The sequence below is a fragment of the Dendropsophus ebraccatus genome, chromosome 10 (assembly GCF_027789765.1).
Source record: "Dendropsophus ebraccatus isolate aDenEbr1 chromosome 10, aDenEbr1.pat, whole genome shotgun sequence".
Classification (NCBI taxonomy): domain Eukaryota; kingdom Metazoa; phylum Chordata; class Amphibia; order Anura; family Hylidae; genus Dendropsophus; species Dendropsophus ebraccatus.
The window spans coordinates 17,486,185-17,503,991 of record NC_091463.1 but is presented as its reverse complement, the minus strand read 5'-3'; the positions used below and the strand labels follow the sequence as shown (position 1 = coordinate 17,503,991).

Here is a 17,807-nt window from a genome sequence, read left to right as displayed (position 1 = left end):
CAATACAAAGATATCTTCACTATAGTTCTGGTAAAGTATAGAGACTACATTGGGTACAGGGCTTCTCTGGCAAACTCCTCTCCTCCTCTCTCTACCTTCTACAAAGCACTACTACTCTCTTTCCAAGCACCTACCTCAAGCACTAAGTCAAGTCTGTGTCAAGATTACCCACCCACACACCACAGCACACCTTGGGATATTTTTCCCCTCTTCTGTGGGTGGCGGTGCCAACATCCCAAGTGGGTCGGTTGCCGTGGCAAGTGCCCAAGGGACCCAATACAAGCCCGGGAGCTTATCGACCATTTTGGGGAATACGCTACCGGCCATGTACAAGCAGGTACCAACTTCACACCTGTGTGCTGAACTAGCACTGGCTTCACGACAAATAACATCACTGGCTAAGTAGTGCACCACCACACTAACTATGTCCGTGAACCCCTGAAGCACAATTCTTGAGCAATGTAATAACATATCCTCTCTCGCTTACAGTGTGGGGTCCGGTAGTACGGTCTAATAGCAGAGTGTCCTGAAAGAAGCCGCTCCTCAGTAACAGACAAATTAAAGTCGCTAAAAAGCAGCTGAAGGGATCTCAGATTGTGAGAAATAAGATTCTCTTGTCTAATTAAACATTTTGGCCTCAATTCTAAACATCATATGTGGAGAAGACCAGGCCCATCACCTGCCCATTACCATCGCTATAGTGAAGCCTGGTCGGAGCAGCATGACTGTGGTGGGCACAGATAGACTAGTCTGGGTTGAGGGAAAGCTAAATGGAGTATTGCACAGAGATATTCTTAATGAAAACCTGATCAAGAGCTCTGGACCTCCAGGACAACACCGGAGCCCTGACCTAAACCCAATGGAACATCTTAACCAACAGTCCTCATCCAACCTGATGGGAAGTGAGAGGATCTGCAGAGAAGAATGGCAGAAAATCCTCGAATACAGGTGTTAAACCTTGTGGCCTCATAGCCAAGAAGACTGTAGGCTGGAATCACTGGCAAAGGAGCTTCACCCAATGGGGGGAAGGCTTTCCGCATGTGTTGTATTACATTACAGCCCTCACAGATGTCTACCCTCAGACAACCAACATTTTTTCCTCTTTCTTCTTCAGGTAAGCATCTTTATTCCTTTTATGTGTGGTTTTCCTTCCTTAGTTTGACATTCGTTCTGGATTTTTCTTTTTGGATTCTGCAGGAAAATTATTTTATTATGGTGACAGTTCATTGACAGGTCAGTAGGAAGCGGTCAGTGCCCCTGTGCCCTAAAACAATGGAGGCTTTAGCTGATGTGGATCAATAAAGAGGTTACGCAGGATTACTGGATAAGGCCTTATCTATAGAAGTGATAGGTCAGGGTCACCAGGGGAACCCTTGTGTGGATTTAGTGCACGCACCTGTTAGATAAATGGCAGGCAGTCATACCACTGGCGCTGGAGGTCTGACACCAACTAACAATAGCTGGCCATTCACATTATATATGTCAGCAGCTGGTAGGCCCCAGTGCAAAATCTGCCTTGGGGCCCCTCAACTATAATGCTTTATTTATAAAGCTCCTCATATGGATAAGAGAGACCCCTAGGCCTCCCCGGATATCAGCAGGTCTTGTATTTTGTAAATTTTTAGAATTTGGTAAATATTCTCTGACAATCCAGTGTGTATAAGGCAACCAAATGTTGTCCCCATCAACTCTCATTGGGGGAAGCAAATTTAAAGTATCCAGGTTAGGGTTCCCCCTGCACAAGCTTTCTCCTAACAAGCTGCTTATCTGCTCCATTAAATGGATTTCCAGGACTCTTTCATTGTTGGCCCATCCTCAGTATCTGACTGGTGGTGGTCGAAGACATCTGGCACCCCACCAATCAGCTGTTTGCTATCCTCATATACAGTAAACTGAGCCAAAAGCAGCTTTATATATTGGGTATTGCCCGTTCTGGGTTCGGCAGCTCAGCTCCCATCCACATCCATCTCTTTTTACTGCCATAACTCATATAGGTACTCATAGCCCCACTGACCAGATATTGATGGTCTATGAAAATGTAATCTCTATGCGAATGAGGATATCACCCGCAGGTGCATTGATCAGCTGGAAGTGGAAAGGATCAGTTGCATTGTCTTTGAGATTTCGACAAGATTGTTTTAGAATGAGTTGTAACTTAAAGCTCCTGGGTTCCAATACAAGAATTCTGCATCAGGGCCCACACCTCTGACATGTCCTTTATAAGAATGGTGTCTTATCATGTGACCAAGGACACTTTTGTTTTCTTCAGGTACCATGGCGTTACTCCCCTGATTACAGGAACAAGCAGGACCTATATACAGATCCTTCATATCTCCATTACCGTAGTACATACAGCATATTTGGAGTTCTTTTGTATTGTTTTCTGCATGTACGTAAGTATCTTTTTTTGCTTCCATCACGCTTTCATTAATATATTTTTTTTACTATTTTTGTTACTGTATATAAGCTAAATGATTTAAAATGCTGCCAGCTATGTTATACACTACTTTATAGTTCATGTCAGTGTCAGCACCAGGTAAGCCTCAGAAGATGCCAACATCCACCTGCAATTGAGGAGCAAGGACAGAGATCGTGGTAAACCCATCTACTCTAGTCCAGGTAAGGCTGAAAAGATGCTATCACCCACCTGCCATTGAGGAGCAAGGACAGAGATCCTGGTAAACCCATCTACTCTAGTCCAGGTAAGGCTGAGAAGATGCCAGCACCCACCTGGCATTGAGGAGCAAGGACAGAGATCCTGGTAAACCCATCTACTTTAGTCCAGGTAAGGCTGAGAAGATGCCAGCACCCACCTGCCATTGAGGAGCAAGGACAGAGATCCTGGTAAACCCATCTACTCTAGTCCAGGTAAGGCTGAGAAGATGCCAGCACCCACCTGCCATTGAGGAGCAAGGACAGAGATCCTGGTAAACCCATCTACTTTAGTCCAGGTAAGGCTGAGAAGATGCCAGCACCCACCTGCCATTGAGGAGCAAGGACAGAGATCCTGGTAAACCCATCTACTCTAGTCCAGGTAAGGCTGAGAAGATGCCAGCACCCACCAGGCATTGAGGAGCAAGGACAGAGATCCTGGTAAACCCATCTACTCAAGTCCAGGTAAGGCTGAGAAGATGCCAGCACCCACCTGCCATTGAGGAGCAAGGACAGAGATCCTGGTAAACCCATCTACTCTAGGCCAGGTAAGGCTGAGAAGATGCCAGCACCCACCTGGCATTGAGGAGCAAGGACAGAGATCCTGGTAAACCCATCTACTCTAGTCCAGGTAAGGCTGAGAAGATGCCAGCACCCACCTGGCATTGAGGAGCAAGGACAGAGATCCTGGTAAACCCATCTACTCTAGTCCAGGTAAGGCTGGGAAGATGCTATCACCCACCGGGCATTGAGGAGCAAGGACAGAGATCCTGGTAAACCCATCTAGTCGAGTGCAGGTATAGCTGAGGGTGCCTGGGGCCATATAACCTGGATCTGGCACTCTTTGTATGAAGGCATTTTATGTTTTACATATACATACATACTTGATTGGTGTTCTTCATTATCAAGGTTGGACCTGGTCCAAAGGATGATCCTGCAGAGGAGCCAGGCTCTGAGAGAATCCATGAGGTCCAGCAGATGTCAACCCAACTGTTAGAAGATTTAGTGTTTGAGTTTATAATTTCTTTATGATGTTATCCATACATAAAGGTTCAGGTACAATCTCTAAAATTGTATTTATTTTGATGGGTGCCCAGTTGGTAGAAGTACAGCATGTCAAGAACTGGGATATTGCTCAAAATACTAAGGAAATCCTCAGAACATGACCTGTTGGTGGCAGGGCCGGATTAAGGTTGGTGGAGGCCCCGGGGCGACAATCCCCCCCCCCCCCCCCCCCAAAAAAAAAATTAACTATACCGCGATCTGTACAGATGGCTGCTTACTGTAGGTGAACTAGCACAGGTCCCTCCTCGCTCCTGGCTGTATGGGTCAGCATCCTCCTCTGTTATGCATGTGGTCACTAGAGGCTGCAGTACAGGGGAAGATGCCAGGCCCTAGAGACAGGAGCAGAGGGGGGTGGGGGGGTGGACTAAGTATCAGAGTGTATTCCCACATTGTGTTTGTGTTAATAACGCAATGTGAGAACACAGCACTTTCTGCGCGCTATTACATGGCCTGATATCCTGGGTAAGCAGTACCGTTCTGCTAGGGTTCGAGCTGGTGGGGGCCCCTAAGTGGTGGAGGCCCCGGGGCACGTGCCCCTGGTGCCCTCCCTTTAATCCGGCCCTGGTTGGTGGGTCTTAAAGGGAATGCGTCATCAGAAAATGACACTTATTGTTTAAATATTTAAACATTTTTGGTGACTTTTTTTTTAGAATTTTCAATAGAATTTTCAAAAACTAAGCTGAGACTTCCTGTTGTGTCTGTAGTGTTAAGAGGAGGCTGCTGTAAAGTGATCTATACAGCATTGCAACATGTGACACCAGAAGACCAGAAGAAAATCCCTGGGGAACAACCTCCTCCAAGGTCACAAAGAACGCTCAGTAAGGTTTCACATTCTTCTCAAGGGGATAGACTCTTGTCTATTGTCATCTATGTCCATGAGCCTTTCTGTAAAGCATGTCCAAAAATTCTGTTAAAAAAAGGCCAGGCTATATGACAGCCCCCATAACAATGTACAAAATGTGAATTAAAAAAGAATTACAGTCAGAAAATAGAAACAGGAAAGAATAAAAGAACAAGTTTTTCTATCTGTTTCTAATCAGTAAAAGAAAATCTAGGTGACACATTCCCTTTAAGGCAGGGGTCCCAAACTCGCGGCCCTCGGGACACTAGTTTGCGGCCCCCACCTCAATGGTAGCTTTCCTGTAAGTGCGCCCCTGACACTGTGCTCGTCTTCGGGAGGCCGGCCGAACTGCTGCAGCCGCCCCTGATGCCGGCCCCCCTCTGCCGCATTATCAGCTGCTCAGCCGCGACTGGCTGAGCCTAACTTTACGCTCAGCCAATCGCGGCTGAGCAGTTGATGACGCGGCAGAGGGGGGCCGGCATCAGGGACAGCTGCAGCTGTTCGGCCGGCCTCCCGAAGATGACGGAGAGGTGGGCGGCGGTGGTGGTGGGAGCGGAGGTGTGCGTGAGCGGTGCAGGGGCCTACAGCCGCCTAGCAGAGCTGCCGCACATGCAGCCCCCCGGTCTCTGGAGGAGGAGGCCGCGGGGACTGCAAGGTGATCGCATCGCTGCAAGTCCTGGGGCTGTTCAGCAGGATCGGGGGATGCAGTGCAGACCCCCGATTCTGCTTTACAGCCCCAGGACTTGCAGCGATGCGATCACCTCACCCTGCAGTCCCCGCGGCCTCCTCCTCCAGAGATCGAGGAGCTGCATGTGCAGCTGAGAGGAGAGCGCCGATGCCGGGGGTGAGAGGAGGAGGAGGGGTGTGTGCCCAGCTCCCTCCAGTCCCCTCTCAGTGACCCCCAGCTCCCCCCAGTCGCCTGTGGTCACCCCCCTGTCCCCTCTCAGAGACTCCCAGTCCCCTGTGTCACCCCCAGTCCCCTGTGTCACCCCCAGTCCCCTCTCAGAGACCCCCAGTCCCCTGTGTCACCCCCTGCTCCCCCCAGTCCCCTGTGTCACCCCCCAGTCCCCTCTCAGAGACTCCCAGTCCCCTGTGTTACCCCAAGTCCTCTCTCAGAGACCCCCAGTCCCCTGTGTCACTCCCTGCTCCCCCCAGTCCCCTCTCAGAGACCCCCAGTCCCCTCTGTCACCCCCTGCTCCCCCCAGTCCCCTTTGTCACCTCCCTGCTCCCCCCAGTCCCCTGTGTCACCCTCGAGCTGCCCTCTGTCACTCCCTGCTCCCCCCAGTCCCCTGTGTCACCCCCAGTCCCCTCTCAGAGACCCCCAGTCCCCTCTGTCCCCCCCAGTCCCCTCTGTCACCCCCTGCTCCCCCCAGTCCCCTGTGTCACACCCCTGCTCCCACAGTCCCCTGTGTCACACCCCTGCTCCCCCCAGTCCCCTGTGTCACCCCCCAGTCCCCTTCTTGTGGAAAACCTAATGCGGCCCAGCCTCACCCAGACTCCACCTCCAGCGGCCCCCGGGTAAATTGAGTTTGAGACCCATGCTTTAAGGACTGGAGTTGAGAAGCACTGGCCTATACAATGTTTCTTCAGCCAAGTATGGCACTACATAATATAGATAAATATAGCTTCATAACTTCCTTGATATTTAGACCATCCATCAGCTCTTTCCCTATGCCTGATGAAGGCTATTATACCCCATCGTAACATCCCAGCTCTTGGGGTGATGCCCCATTACTTGTATTTACTTTACGATTTTATGACCTGTGTGTAGAACTATAACTGAGCAGTTTACAATGCAAAGGACAAGTCATTGTACATTGACCCTCTTCTCTTAGTGGGCCCAATGAATTCAAGTCCTGTGATACGGACTGTCTATAGGTAAGTAATATGGAGGTGATGGAGCCCAGGACAACGTGTGGTTTTTTTTTAAGCCCAAACTACAACTTCCACCAGGCCTGGAAAGCCAAAGCTTCAGCTGTGCGGGAATGATGGGAAAGTTTTGTAGCAAGTGATACTCATTTGGGATAAAGGAAACTTGTGTGAGATCCATGACATTGCAGCTTTATAACCGATGACTCCCATACAGTTCATACTGGCTAACAGTCCTGACTTTAGTGGGACAATATAAAGAACCTGGACTTGAAGTGACTGCAACTGCAAATCTATACATTTTTTTGTGACTACAGGGTCACGGCCAATTGTGGAATGTAACACGACCTAATCACGTAAATGGCACTTGAAATTGAGTGGTGGCATCACGTGACCAGGCAGCACCTATGAAGTTGCAGTAGGGGTCACTGAGATTTCATTGTGGTGCTTGTATGTGTCACCTAGATTATTTTATTGATTAAATCAAGATACTAAAGCAATATTTTTTCTAATCTCTTTCTATTTCCTGATTTTAATTGTCTTTATTCCATTTATTCTTTTTTTGTAAGTTTTTTATTAGGGAAGCCTGAGTTTTTGCTCTGCTCTAGCCTTTAGACATGCTTCGCGGCAACTACAGGGACCTAGGGAACTATAGGTGGAAGGGGGTAGGGGGTAATTGATCAAGTTCAGGCACCACCTATTGTGAATGGCCTGATCCCATATTATCTATATACTGATAATCCTGTCTGTGGTGATAAGCAGGAGAAGGCTGTATTAGGTTTTGTGCAAGCAGCAAGATCAGAGAATTATTTTATAATACAGATTGTAAACTAGAAAATTATAAAAATTATAAAGAAAAAAAACCCTGAAAAACTTGATTAAGACAGGAGGTTATTTTTCTGATAACGCATTCCCTCTAACTTATTAGTTACCTAGAATACTGGACGTTAAATGGTTGTTTTTTTATAATATGATATATCAACAAGCTATACTATAGTGTCATTGATGTTCAGACACTTAGGACCTCCACAGAGCCCAAGATGGTGACCATTCGAGTGAACAGGAGGGAAGAAAATATGTTGCCATAAATTCTCATCTGTAGCTGAATCAAGTGACATGTGTATCTTACCTGTATACAATCCATCCTGTAGACATAATCTCTTACCATATCCATGTATGTTATCCATACAGAAAAGTTGGAGTGTGCTCCCCTTTAAGTAATGGCGAGCGCGGACATCTTTTCTTGCAGAGCTCAGACTGCTTATTACCAACCCTTGTGGTGGGATTGACATGTGTATACTCCATCTTATTATTTTATGGCCGGCAACAGAGTGTATAGTAGTGGCCCTCAACCTGTGGCCCCCTTCAACTATTGCAAATCTACAACTCCCAGCATACCCTGCCAGCACATGCAGGGAGCAGTAGTTTCATGGCAGCTGGAGTGCTGGCCTATAGCATAGCAGAGTTCTAAGCACGTTCCATGTTGCGTCATTTTCCATTTCTCTAAATGATTATTATAATGATGCTTGTGTTTATTGGCAGAAACTTTAAATAGGTGCTGTCACTTTAAAAAACCTCTGACCTGTTGACAGTTTGGTTTGGGTGTAGGTTGGGTCAACAACTCTGTGCCATGTGACCAAGACAGACTTCCAGCGTGTTGGAGTGTTCGGACCCATGTCTTTAAAAGTTTTTTTTTTAATTGTCACTTTAAGGCTATGTTCACACACAGAATTTTTGTTCAGTATTTTGGTCAGTATTTTTCAACCAAAACCAGAAGTGGATTCAAAACACAGAGAGGCTATGAACACACACTATTGAAATTTAGTAGACGTCCGTCATTTAACAGGAAATAACGTTCGTTATTTCAAAACAACAGCTGTTGTTTTAAAATAACAGTAATAATTTGCCATTAAATGGCAACTAGTTGTATATGATGATTATGTATATGTTATACAATCACCATCAGTGGCGTAGCTATAGGGGTCGCAGCGGTCGCCATGGCGACCGGGCCCCTACGCTAGGGGGGCCCGCACGGCCCCCCTTGCCACTTGTCTCTTTGAGCATCCCGAGAAGCTGCGGCCGCGCAGCTCTTTGGGATGCAGAGATCGCTTTGATGTTCCGCCCGCACAGTGAGCGGGCTGAACATTAAAGCGATCAGAATACAGGAGCAGGACCTGTCAGCGTCCTGCTCCTGCATTCCCTCACACAGGCTGCGGGCACTTCATACCAGCAGCCTATGGGACGCCTGGACGTGACCTCTCAGGCAGGCGTGATGATGTAACGTCATCACGCCTGCCGGAAGTCCCGTCCCTGCGGCTCGCCAGAAGAGGAGGAGAGCTGCTGCCTGCAGCCACACAGCGCAGATTAGGTGAGTAGGATGTTTGTTTTTTTAGGGGCACCTCTGGGGGCATTAATAGTTCATGGGGGCACCTCTGGGGGCATTATTAGTTCATGGGGGGCACCTCTGGGGGCATTATTAGTTCATGGGGGCACCTCTGGGGCATTATTACTTCATGGGGGCACCTCTGGGGGCATTATTACTTCATGGGGGCACCTCTGGGGGCATTATTAGTTCATGGGGGCACCTCTGGGGGCATTATTACTCCATGGGGGCACCTCTGGGGGCATTATTAGTTCATCAGGGCACCTCAGGGGCCATTATTAGTTCATGGGGGCACCTCTGGGGGCATTATTACTTCATGGGGGCACCTCTGGGGGCATTATTACTTCATGGGGGCACCTCTGGGGGCATTATTAGTTCATGGGGGGGCACCTCTGGGGGCATTATTACTTCATGGGGGCACCTCTGGGGGCATTATTACTTCATGGGGGCACCTCTGGGGCATTATTACTTCATGGGGGCACCTCTGGGGGCATTATTAGTTCATGGGGGCACCTCTGGGGGCATTATTAGTTCATGGGGGCCACCTCTGGGGGCATTATTAGTTCATGGCGGCACCTCTGGGGGCATTATTAGTTTATGGGGGCAACTCTGGGGGCATTATTAGTTCATGGGGGCCACCTCTGGGGGCATTATTAGTTCATGGGGGCACCTCTGGGGGCAATATTAGTTCATGGGGGCACAGCAGGGGATCCTACATACAGGGGCATCCCACATTCCTACTCGCTTTACTGCACATATTACCAAACAGCGCAGTTACTTTGGGAGCCTACAGGAGGGAGGAAGGGAAGGAAGTTGCTATAAATGGGCGGAGCCTAAATTGTTTGTCTCGCAGGTTCTGAAAAGATGAAACGTATCTGGAAGGAATCATCATGGAGGTCTGGACTGGATGGAGAGGAAAAGGGAAAGTGACGCCTCAGATCAAAGAAGACGTCACCTGTGAGTCACTGTATGACACTTTTCTTATTTTGTAGAACATCTTTTAGTAGGGGTGCCCCGAGGTGACAGCTACTACATTATCTGTACTCAGAGATATCACTGTGTTATCTGTGCTGTTACATAGGACTGCAGGTGACTACTACATTATCTGTACTCAGAGATATCACTGTGTTATCTGTGCTGTTACATAGGACTGCAGGTGACTACTACATTATCTGTACTCAGAGATATCACTGTGTTATCTGTGCTGTTACATAGGACTGCAGGTGACTACTACATTATCTGTACTCAGAGATATCACTGTGTTATCTGTGGTGTTACATAGGACTGCAGGTAACAGCTACTACATTATCTGTACTCAGAGATATCACTGTGTTATCTGTGGTGTTACATAGGACTGCAGGTGACTACTACATTATCTGTACTCAGAGATATCACTGTGTTATCTGTGATGTTACATAGGACTGCAGGTGACTACTACATTATCTGTACTCAGAGATATCACTGTGTTATCTGTGGTGTTACATAGGACTGCAGGTGACATCAGGTGACTTATCCAGATTGCAGAAGTTCAAACTTCATCGTGTCCTGCTGACAGTTTATTATGGGAGTTGTAGTTTTGCAGCATGTGGCTCTTCAGGTTGCAGCACTAAAACCCCCATCGTTTCCAACTGGCAGTTCATGATGAGAGTTGTAGTTTTTCAGCTGGAGAGTCAAAGATTGGAAGACAATGATTAGACAATGACACAGTACAGTCCATTAATTATAGGGGGCAGTAGTGCAGTACATGAGGTGGAGGCAGTGACAGGGCATTAGAACATGGTGGCACATTAGAGTAATTGGATATAACGTTAGATATGACTTTGCCTGATTGGGTGAGATGGGGGGGCCCCAAGCTAAAATTTTGCACCAGGGCCCATTAGCCTTTAGCTACACCCCTGATCACCATTATCGCTTATAAATCATCTATGGAGTAACACAGGCCTACAATATGGAAGCCATAAATAACACTGCAGGTCACATGACAGAAAGTCCATCCAGTGTTAGCCTGATGATGTTGCCATGGTAACAATAGAACAAGCAGCAATCCATATTGCCTGCCACAGTCCGACCCATTACAATACAAATATGTTAATGAATGTGATCATCTATATTTTATCTTTATGATTGGACAGTACTAAAAGGGGTTATCCAGTGCTACAAAAACATGGCCACAGAGACAGCCCCTCTCTTGTCTACAGTTTGGGTGGGGTTTTGTAACTCAGTTCCATTGAAGTGAATGGAGCTTAATTGCCAACCACACCTGCACTGGAGACAAGAGTGGTGCTGTCTCTGGAAGAAAGTGGCCATGTTTTTGCAGAGCTGGAGCTGAATTTGCTCATGATAGTAACTGATTAGTAGGGATACAACCAGTGACCCTGATCGAACACAATGGCGGTCACTTATGTGCAATTCTGCTTCATTCTGTCTCTATGGGGCTGCCGAGTACAGTGTATGGCTATCTTTGCCAGTCTCTTAAAGTGATACCGTCCGCTCTCTTACTCTGCGTGCGGTTTTGTGTGGTGGACAGTGTCACCTAGGCGGGGCTTCACAGCAGTTGGGCCCCCTCTCCCCTAAGCCCCGCCTAGGTGACACTGTACACAGATGAAATGAAGCTATTTTTGAGGAGAAAGAAGACAAGTTTTCGACAGGTATATATCAAACATGCAGCATCTAAGCTTGTGGATGGCAAGAAGAGCTGAACATAAGTAAGAGGTGTGACAATATCACTTTAAGGCCCAAAATACATTAGAAAAAAGTAGGCCAAGCCTATTGATTTTGGCAGGACTGGCCAACTATCTAATACATTGGTGGGGAACCTGTGGTCCACCAGCTGTTGCAAAACTACAATTCCCATCATGTCTGGACAGCTGTAAGACCGCAGGGTTCCCACTGATCTCATTTGTAAGGAGGCCTCCCAGATAACATTCAACAGAAAGATAGGCCGCCACCAAGGGGTCCTCTCTGAGCCTTGATGTGTATGGACAAATTGAGACACATAGCTGTAGACCAAGTAAAAGTGTATGGCTTGAATGGAGCAACTGTATATACTCGACTACTGTTCCATTAAAACTGGGACAATTAGGACACCCCCCCATACCCCGGGCCCAGTAGTCAGACCCCCACTGATCATATCAGCTAGGTGATAAGTTGTTATTGGAAAACCCTTTTACTTTGCTGTCCACGCAATATGGCTGTACCCATGAACGTGATTAAGTCGTAGAAAGAAAAACCAAATTCCCTCATGTTTGTATCAATCAAAAGACATTAATACAAGTGATGGCATTATAACCATGTCAATAAATATGTCCATAACAAATACATAAATTCCCATCAGCATCCCCTTTCCCTCCCACCAAACACACTTTGCATACCCTCCATTACCACCCCTCCCCAGCCTTCACCCCTCGCCCTTTATGCACTTAGCTTGAATAAAAAAGAGACAATCCAGAAATTCTCACGCACCCCGGCCACCCCCCACCCGCCATGTCCTTTCGTCAATTACATTTCTATAAAAGAAACATTTCTTTGTTGTTGTTTTTTTTTTGTTTTTTAAAAAAGAAAGCTATGGTCTTTCATCTCGGTGTTTTTGTGTCTTCGCTGTTAACATGGTCCAGCAGATCATCTCCTTCTCTCTGGCCTGGTAAATCCACATCTCCCAATCACTGAGGTCAATGTGAGGTTGGGAGTGCAATGGTTTCCCTTTCACATCACACAGTAAGGCTCCCTGGGTAACAAGGCTTTCGTCCTCCAGCAGGGGATGTGGAGCTGAAGACAGCTTTTCAGGTCTTTATTGAGTAGGAAACACATGATGGGGTTTACCCCAGCCTGAGTGAAAGTCATCCACACTGCAGTGGACAAGTAGCGATTAGGGATGATACAGGTCTTGACAAACACCCTCCAGTAACAGGCCACAATATAGGGTGACCACAGCACCAAAAAGCTCAGGGTTATTCCATAAAACATCCGACCCAACCTCTTCTCACTTTTAAACTCATCCATCCCCAATAGACGCCTGTTGGCAGTGTGGGTGTTTTGACGTATACCCAGCAAAGTAGGTGGCATTGGCCCCCTTCCAAATCCAGCAATCCAATTGGCAGCAGCCTGCCCTGTAGCTCCCGGCCCATGGAATGTCCAGTTTTGGCTGATGGCCGGCACCATCTGCACAGGCTTCATTTTGCGATGGCGATACTCAAAGAGGAGTAGTTTGGCATAGACAATATGAGTGGCAACTATGAGCACCGCCAGCATGAGCATAAATCCAAGGGTATCATTGGCTTTGAAGTATCGATGCTCAAATATGCACTGGTCCTCTTCACGGATGTATTTGTAAGTACCCACGTCAAAGACTGGTGGAAAGGCCATAGCAACTGAGAGTGTCCAGACCATGCAGATTACTGCAATGCACGTCCAAAGTGTCATTCTCTTGGAATAGAATCGGTGATGGGCAATGGCCATGTAGCGAGTAACACTGATGCAGAAAAGCATGAATGAGGCGTGAAAGCAAAAAAGAACTGCCATGAACGCCACAACCTTGCAGCTTAAGAGGCTGTAGGCCCAGGCCGAACCATTGCGGATGGAGAGTAGGACGAATGGGAAACAGGCAGATGATCTGACAGCATCGGCAAGACAGAGATCTAACAAGAAGTAGTAAGGAGCCTTGTGCAAGGAGCGGTCTTTTAACACTAGCAGAGATACCAGTAGGTTGCCCGCTAGACTGGCACATATAATAAAACCCAGTAACACTAGTTTGAGATGGGTTGAAATTGCTGTTGACTGGGTAAGAGAGCCAGGCAGCTCCTCAGACTCACTGCCATTAGCCATGTTGGAGGCCGGCTCCAACTAGCCTTTGGTCAGCGCCTCCTTCTCCTTCTGAGCTGCTCCATTTCCAATAAAGGTGAATTTTAGGGGGGCCAGGCTTGATGGGAATTTAGGTGGCAAGGAGGGAAACAGAAATGGGTGGGAGCAGGTGCGAAAAGGGTAAGGGTTGTATGGGAAGACTGCAACGTGGGTATGACTGTACAACATATGACCGTTTAGTGACAATGATGGAGGAACAAAAATTAGGAACGGGGGCAAGAGAGGAGAAAATAGTGGTTATTAATATATCACAACATTCAAAAACAGAGAAAAACATTGGTTAAATACATTGGTTAAAAAAAATGAAGTGTGGCTGTCAAACGCGGTTTGCATCAGTTACATTGCAGCATTAAACACCAAGGACTGTAATAAAAGCCTAGACAATTGTTAAGCCTACCAGGTCTTTTGCGGGCCCTCGGGCAACAGAGCCTTAGCGGGCCCCTCATCCATCCACTATGCACCCATCATCCACACACTATGCACAATCACTTGAGATACCACTAACATACACAAACACACATTATTGACACAGACACTGACTGACAGGCTGACACTAACTGACTGACACTGACAAATTCAGACACTAACACACATCACTTACAGCTCAGTCTTCTCCCTCTTTGTCTCTGTCGGGCTGCTCTCCACACTGTAAGGTTGAGGAGCTTTAAATCATGTGATCAGGTCCTTCACCCTTTTCTCTCTTTGTGCAGATCCTGCTCTTTCTCTGTCTTCTGATGTTCAGGGCTCACCCTGCCCTTCAGTGAGCAGGCTGAACATTAGAACACTGGGCCCCTCTCTCTCTCTCTGGGCCCCTAGAGGCACTGTGGGCCCCAGGCCTTGCCAAGGTAAGCCCTGTGCTGAAACCAGCCCTGCCTGACATGACTGTGTGCATGATCGCTGTAACCTGACATGACTGTGTGCATTATCCATGCAATGTGACATCACTATGTGCATGATCCCTGTAACCTGACATGACTGTGTGCATTATCCATGCAATGTGACATCACTATGTGCATGATCCCTGTAACCTGACATGACTGTGTGCATTATCCATGCAATGTGACATATTTTGATATTATAATTAGCATTTTCTCTGCACTGTGATATAACTATGCACATTAATGTTACAGTTTGAATAATCAAATTATTGTATCGCTGTGTGCATTACTCCTATATTGTAATGTTACATTATGTATTCTCTCTGTACTGTGACATCCCTATGCATATTATCACTTTACTATAACCTTCCTTTGGGCAATATCCAATGATTGTGACAAGCCTATGCATATTATCGTTGCACTATAACCTTCCTGTGCTCATTACCCAATGATTGTGACATCGATGTGAGCGTTATCATATACATGACTGTGTGCATAATGCAGCAATATGATATTACTGTGTGCATTATCTCTGTACTATAATAATACTGTGCTCATATCCCACTACTGTGACATCTCCTGCGCATTATGGCTGTACTATAGCTTTAGGGCCCTATTACACAGAGCGATAATTGGCTGAATTCGGCTAATTATCTCTCCTTGTAATAGAGACAACAATCAGCCAATGAAACGATCATTAGCTGATCGTTTATTCAGGCCGACCATGCATCGATACGCATAATAGTGATGCGCGGACGGTGGCTGACGATTGAACAAACCACCGCGGCCAATGATTGGCTGAGCGGCCTGTCAGCTCAGACAGGCTGCTCTGAAGCTGTAGCGCGCGGGACTGGGGAGGAAGCATGCAGAGTGCAGGAGAACACTGGGAACGTGGACAGGTAATGTAAACTGTTTGAGCAAAGGCTGCATGGACGTCGCTAACGATGTCCATGCAGCCCTTGCTAAATGATTATGAGGACGTGTAATAGCAGATCGGGGCCCGTTTACATCGGCCTGGCTTATAGGACCCTTACTGTGTACATAATCTCACTATTGTGGCATCACTGTGTGCATTATCCCTGTACTACAATTATACCGTGCACACTATCTCACTATGGTCACATCGCTTTGTGTATTATGGCTGTACTATAACTATACTGTGCACATTATCTCACTGCTGTGACATCACTGTGTCTTATCATTGTGCATTACAAAACCCCAAACCATCATCAGCTTTTTATGTACTTGCTGCTGAAGGTGGTCATGGTGGAATAAGATTTAGTCCAGTAACGTCTTTCCTAAAGCTTTTCTGTGAGCCTTTATAGCATCCTTTCTGCTAAAATTACATCAAATAATCGCATTCACACTTCTGACATTTTATGCTTGTTGCTATGGTCAGTAATGCATAGCAACCAATCTAATTGGGCGGTTTAGGTATGAAGGATTGGTCTGTGGTGGTATAAGGGACTGTCCTATTACTATTCTATGTTTTTCTTTCATGTCTCCTGTAGATTGAAACCTTTGGACGGGTAAGTATAAGAATCACCTCCCAGGATATGCTCACTGCTTTATTTTCAGCTCCTGATAATCCGCTTTTCCTTAATTCCTTTCACCTTCACTACGGCGCTGAGGATCACATCATTACTGCAGATGTCTGCGCCTTAAGACCCTGTTCGCATTGAAAAGTTTCTGTTCTGAGAACGTAATACTCGGAAAGCCTTTTCTTTCTTTAATAAGTCGAGTGGGTGGAACTGACATCTATAGACAAAGTGCAGCACGCAATGTTCCCAAATACAGGACAGGACCATAGGACCCTGATAGGCAGGGGGGCAAGGAACCCAGGCAGACATATTGTAAGAGACTCAATGGTCCATAGAGACAAAAGAATTTACAGCAGTTCTCACCGAATCAGCCGACAATTTTATTTGTTCTGGAAAAATTCGGTCAGATTTGAAAGTGACCTGATTGCTGGAAATGTCTTGTCTGAGGCTTTGAGGTCTGCTAGGACTGTACCCAACATGTACACAACCCCCTCAGGGTATCATGGAGGACTTTTCTGGACACCTATAATAATCCAGTTTTTTGGGTTTTTTTACCCTGGTTATGGGGAACAGAACTAGTGGACCCATTAAAGTAAAGGGGATCCATCAGGACTCATTGCAATTTGGTTAAAAATGGTCCATCGCTGCCTTCTGGCACGATGGCTGACGAACAATATGCCTACCATGGAGCAGGTGATAAGTCAGGTGAAAAAATATCTAACTATGGACCAATTAGATGCAGAACCGGCAAGGGAAAAAAAGAGCAAAGGCCTTCTTTAAAAAAAATGGAAGCCGTTCATGGTGGTATTTTTGGATCCCATGGAAATTTAGAGAGTTGTATGGCTATTCAGAGATATGGCCTGGTATATGAGGGCTGATCTGGCTGATACACTAGGACCACTACGTTTACCCACTGCTACTTAAAGCGACTCTGTACTTACAATCTGTCCCCCCCAAACCACTTGTACCTTCGGATAGCTGCTTTTAATCCAAGATCTGTCCTGGGGTCCGTTCGGCAGGGGATGCAGTTATTGTCCTAAAAACAACTTTTAATCCGGCAGCGCTGTGTCTAAAGGCCGGGGCTTACATTTGTATATGCATTAGGCTGGCACCACCTCTCCGTCCTTTCTCCCCACCCTCCTCATCATTAGGAATGATCCAGGAACATTTACTGCTGTTTGAGCTTTGCACTGGTGTATTAACGATCCAGCCCATGTTTATTATGCACAAAGCTGGGGAATAGGAAGCAATCTGCCTGGATCATTCCTAATGATGAGGAGGGTGGGGAGGAAGGACAGAGAGGGTGTGCCAGCCTAATGCATATACAAATGTAAGCCCCGGCCGTTAGACACAGCGCTGCCGGATTAAAAGTTGTTTTTATGACAAAAACTGCATCCCTTGCCGAACAAACCCCAGGACAGATCTTGGATTAAAAGCAGCTATCCGAAGGTACAAGTGGTTTGGGGGGGACAGATTGTGGGTACAGAGTTGCTTTAAAGAACCTTTTCAGCACACAAAATAAGTGTGACCGTGGGGATCCCATGTCACGAGCGGGGAGGGGGGGGATGATTTAGTTTTTCTTTTTTAGAGATGCGCATACTTTAGCGTCTTTTATGATCGTAACACATGCCATGATGTAACATAGTGCATAACCGGTTGATCTTTCACACCTTGTATGTGTTTTATAAAATTTTTAATTATAATTATAGGGGTTGACTGGC

At 46.7% G+C, this 17,807-nt stretch overlaps 2 protein-coding genes across 4 annotated transcripts in view; one reads left to right on the top strand and one right to left on the bottom strand.

The window, feature by feature from the left end:
* Window positions 1–12,512: 12,512 nt before the first annotated feature.
* GPR173 (G protein-coupled receptor 173) lies at window positions 12,513–13,631 on the bottom strand. Its single transcript, XM_069942752.1, has one exon. The coding sequence runs from the start codon at window positions 13,629–13,631 to the stop codon at window positions 12,513–12,515; it is 1,119 nt and encodes a 372-aa protein (XP_069798853.1).
* A 2,370-nt stretch (window positions 13,632–16,001) lies between these two features.
* Window positions 16,002–17,807, top strand: part of FOXP3 (forkhead box P3) — a 90,550-nt gene continuing 88,744 nt past the window's right edge. For all 3 annotated transcript variants that reach the window (XM_069985963.1, XM_069985961.1, XM_069985960.1), the window contains exon 1: window positions 16,002–16,074. The gene's annotated coding sequence lies outside the window, so the exon portion shown is untranslated. The remainder of the gene's footprint in view (window positions 16,075–17,807) is intronic.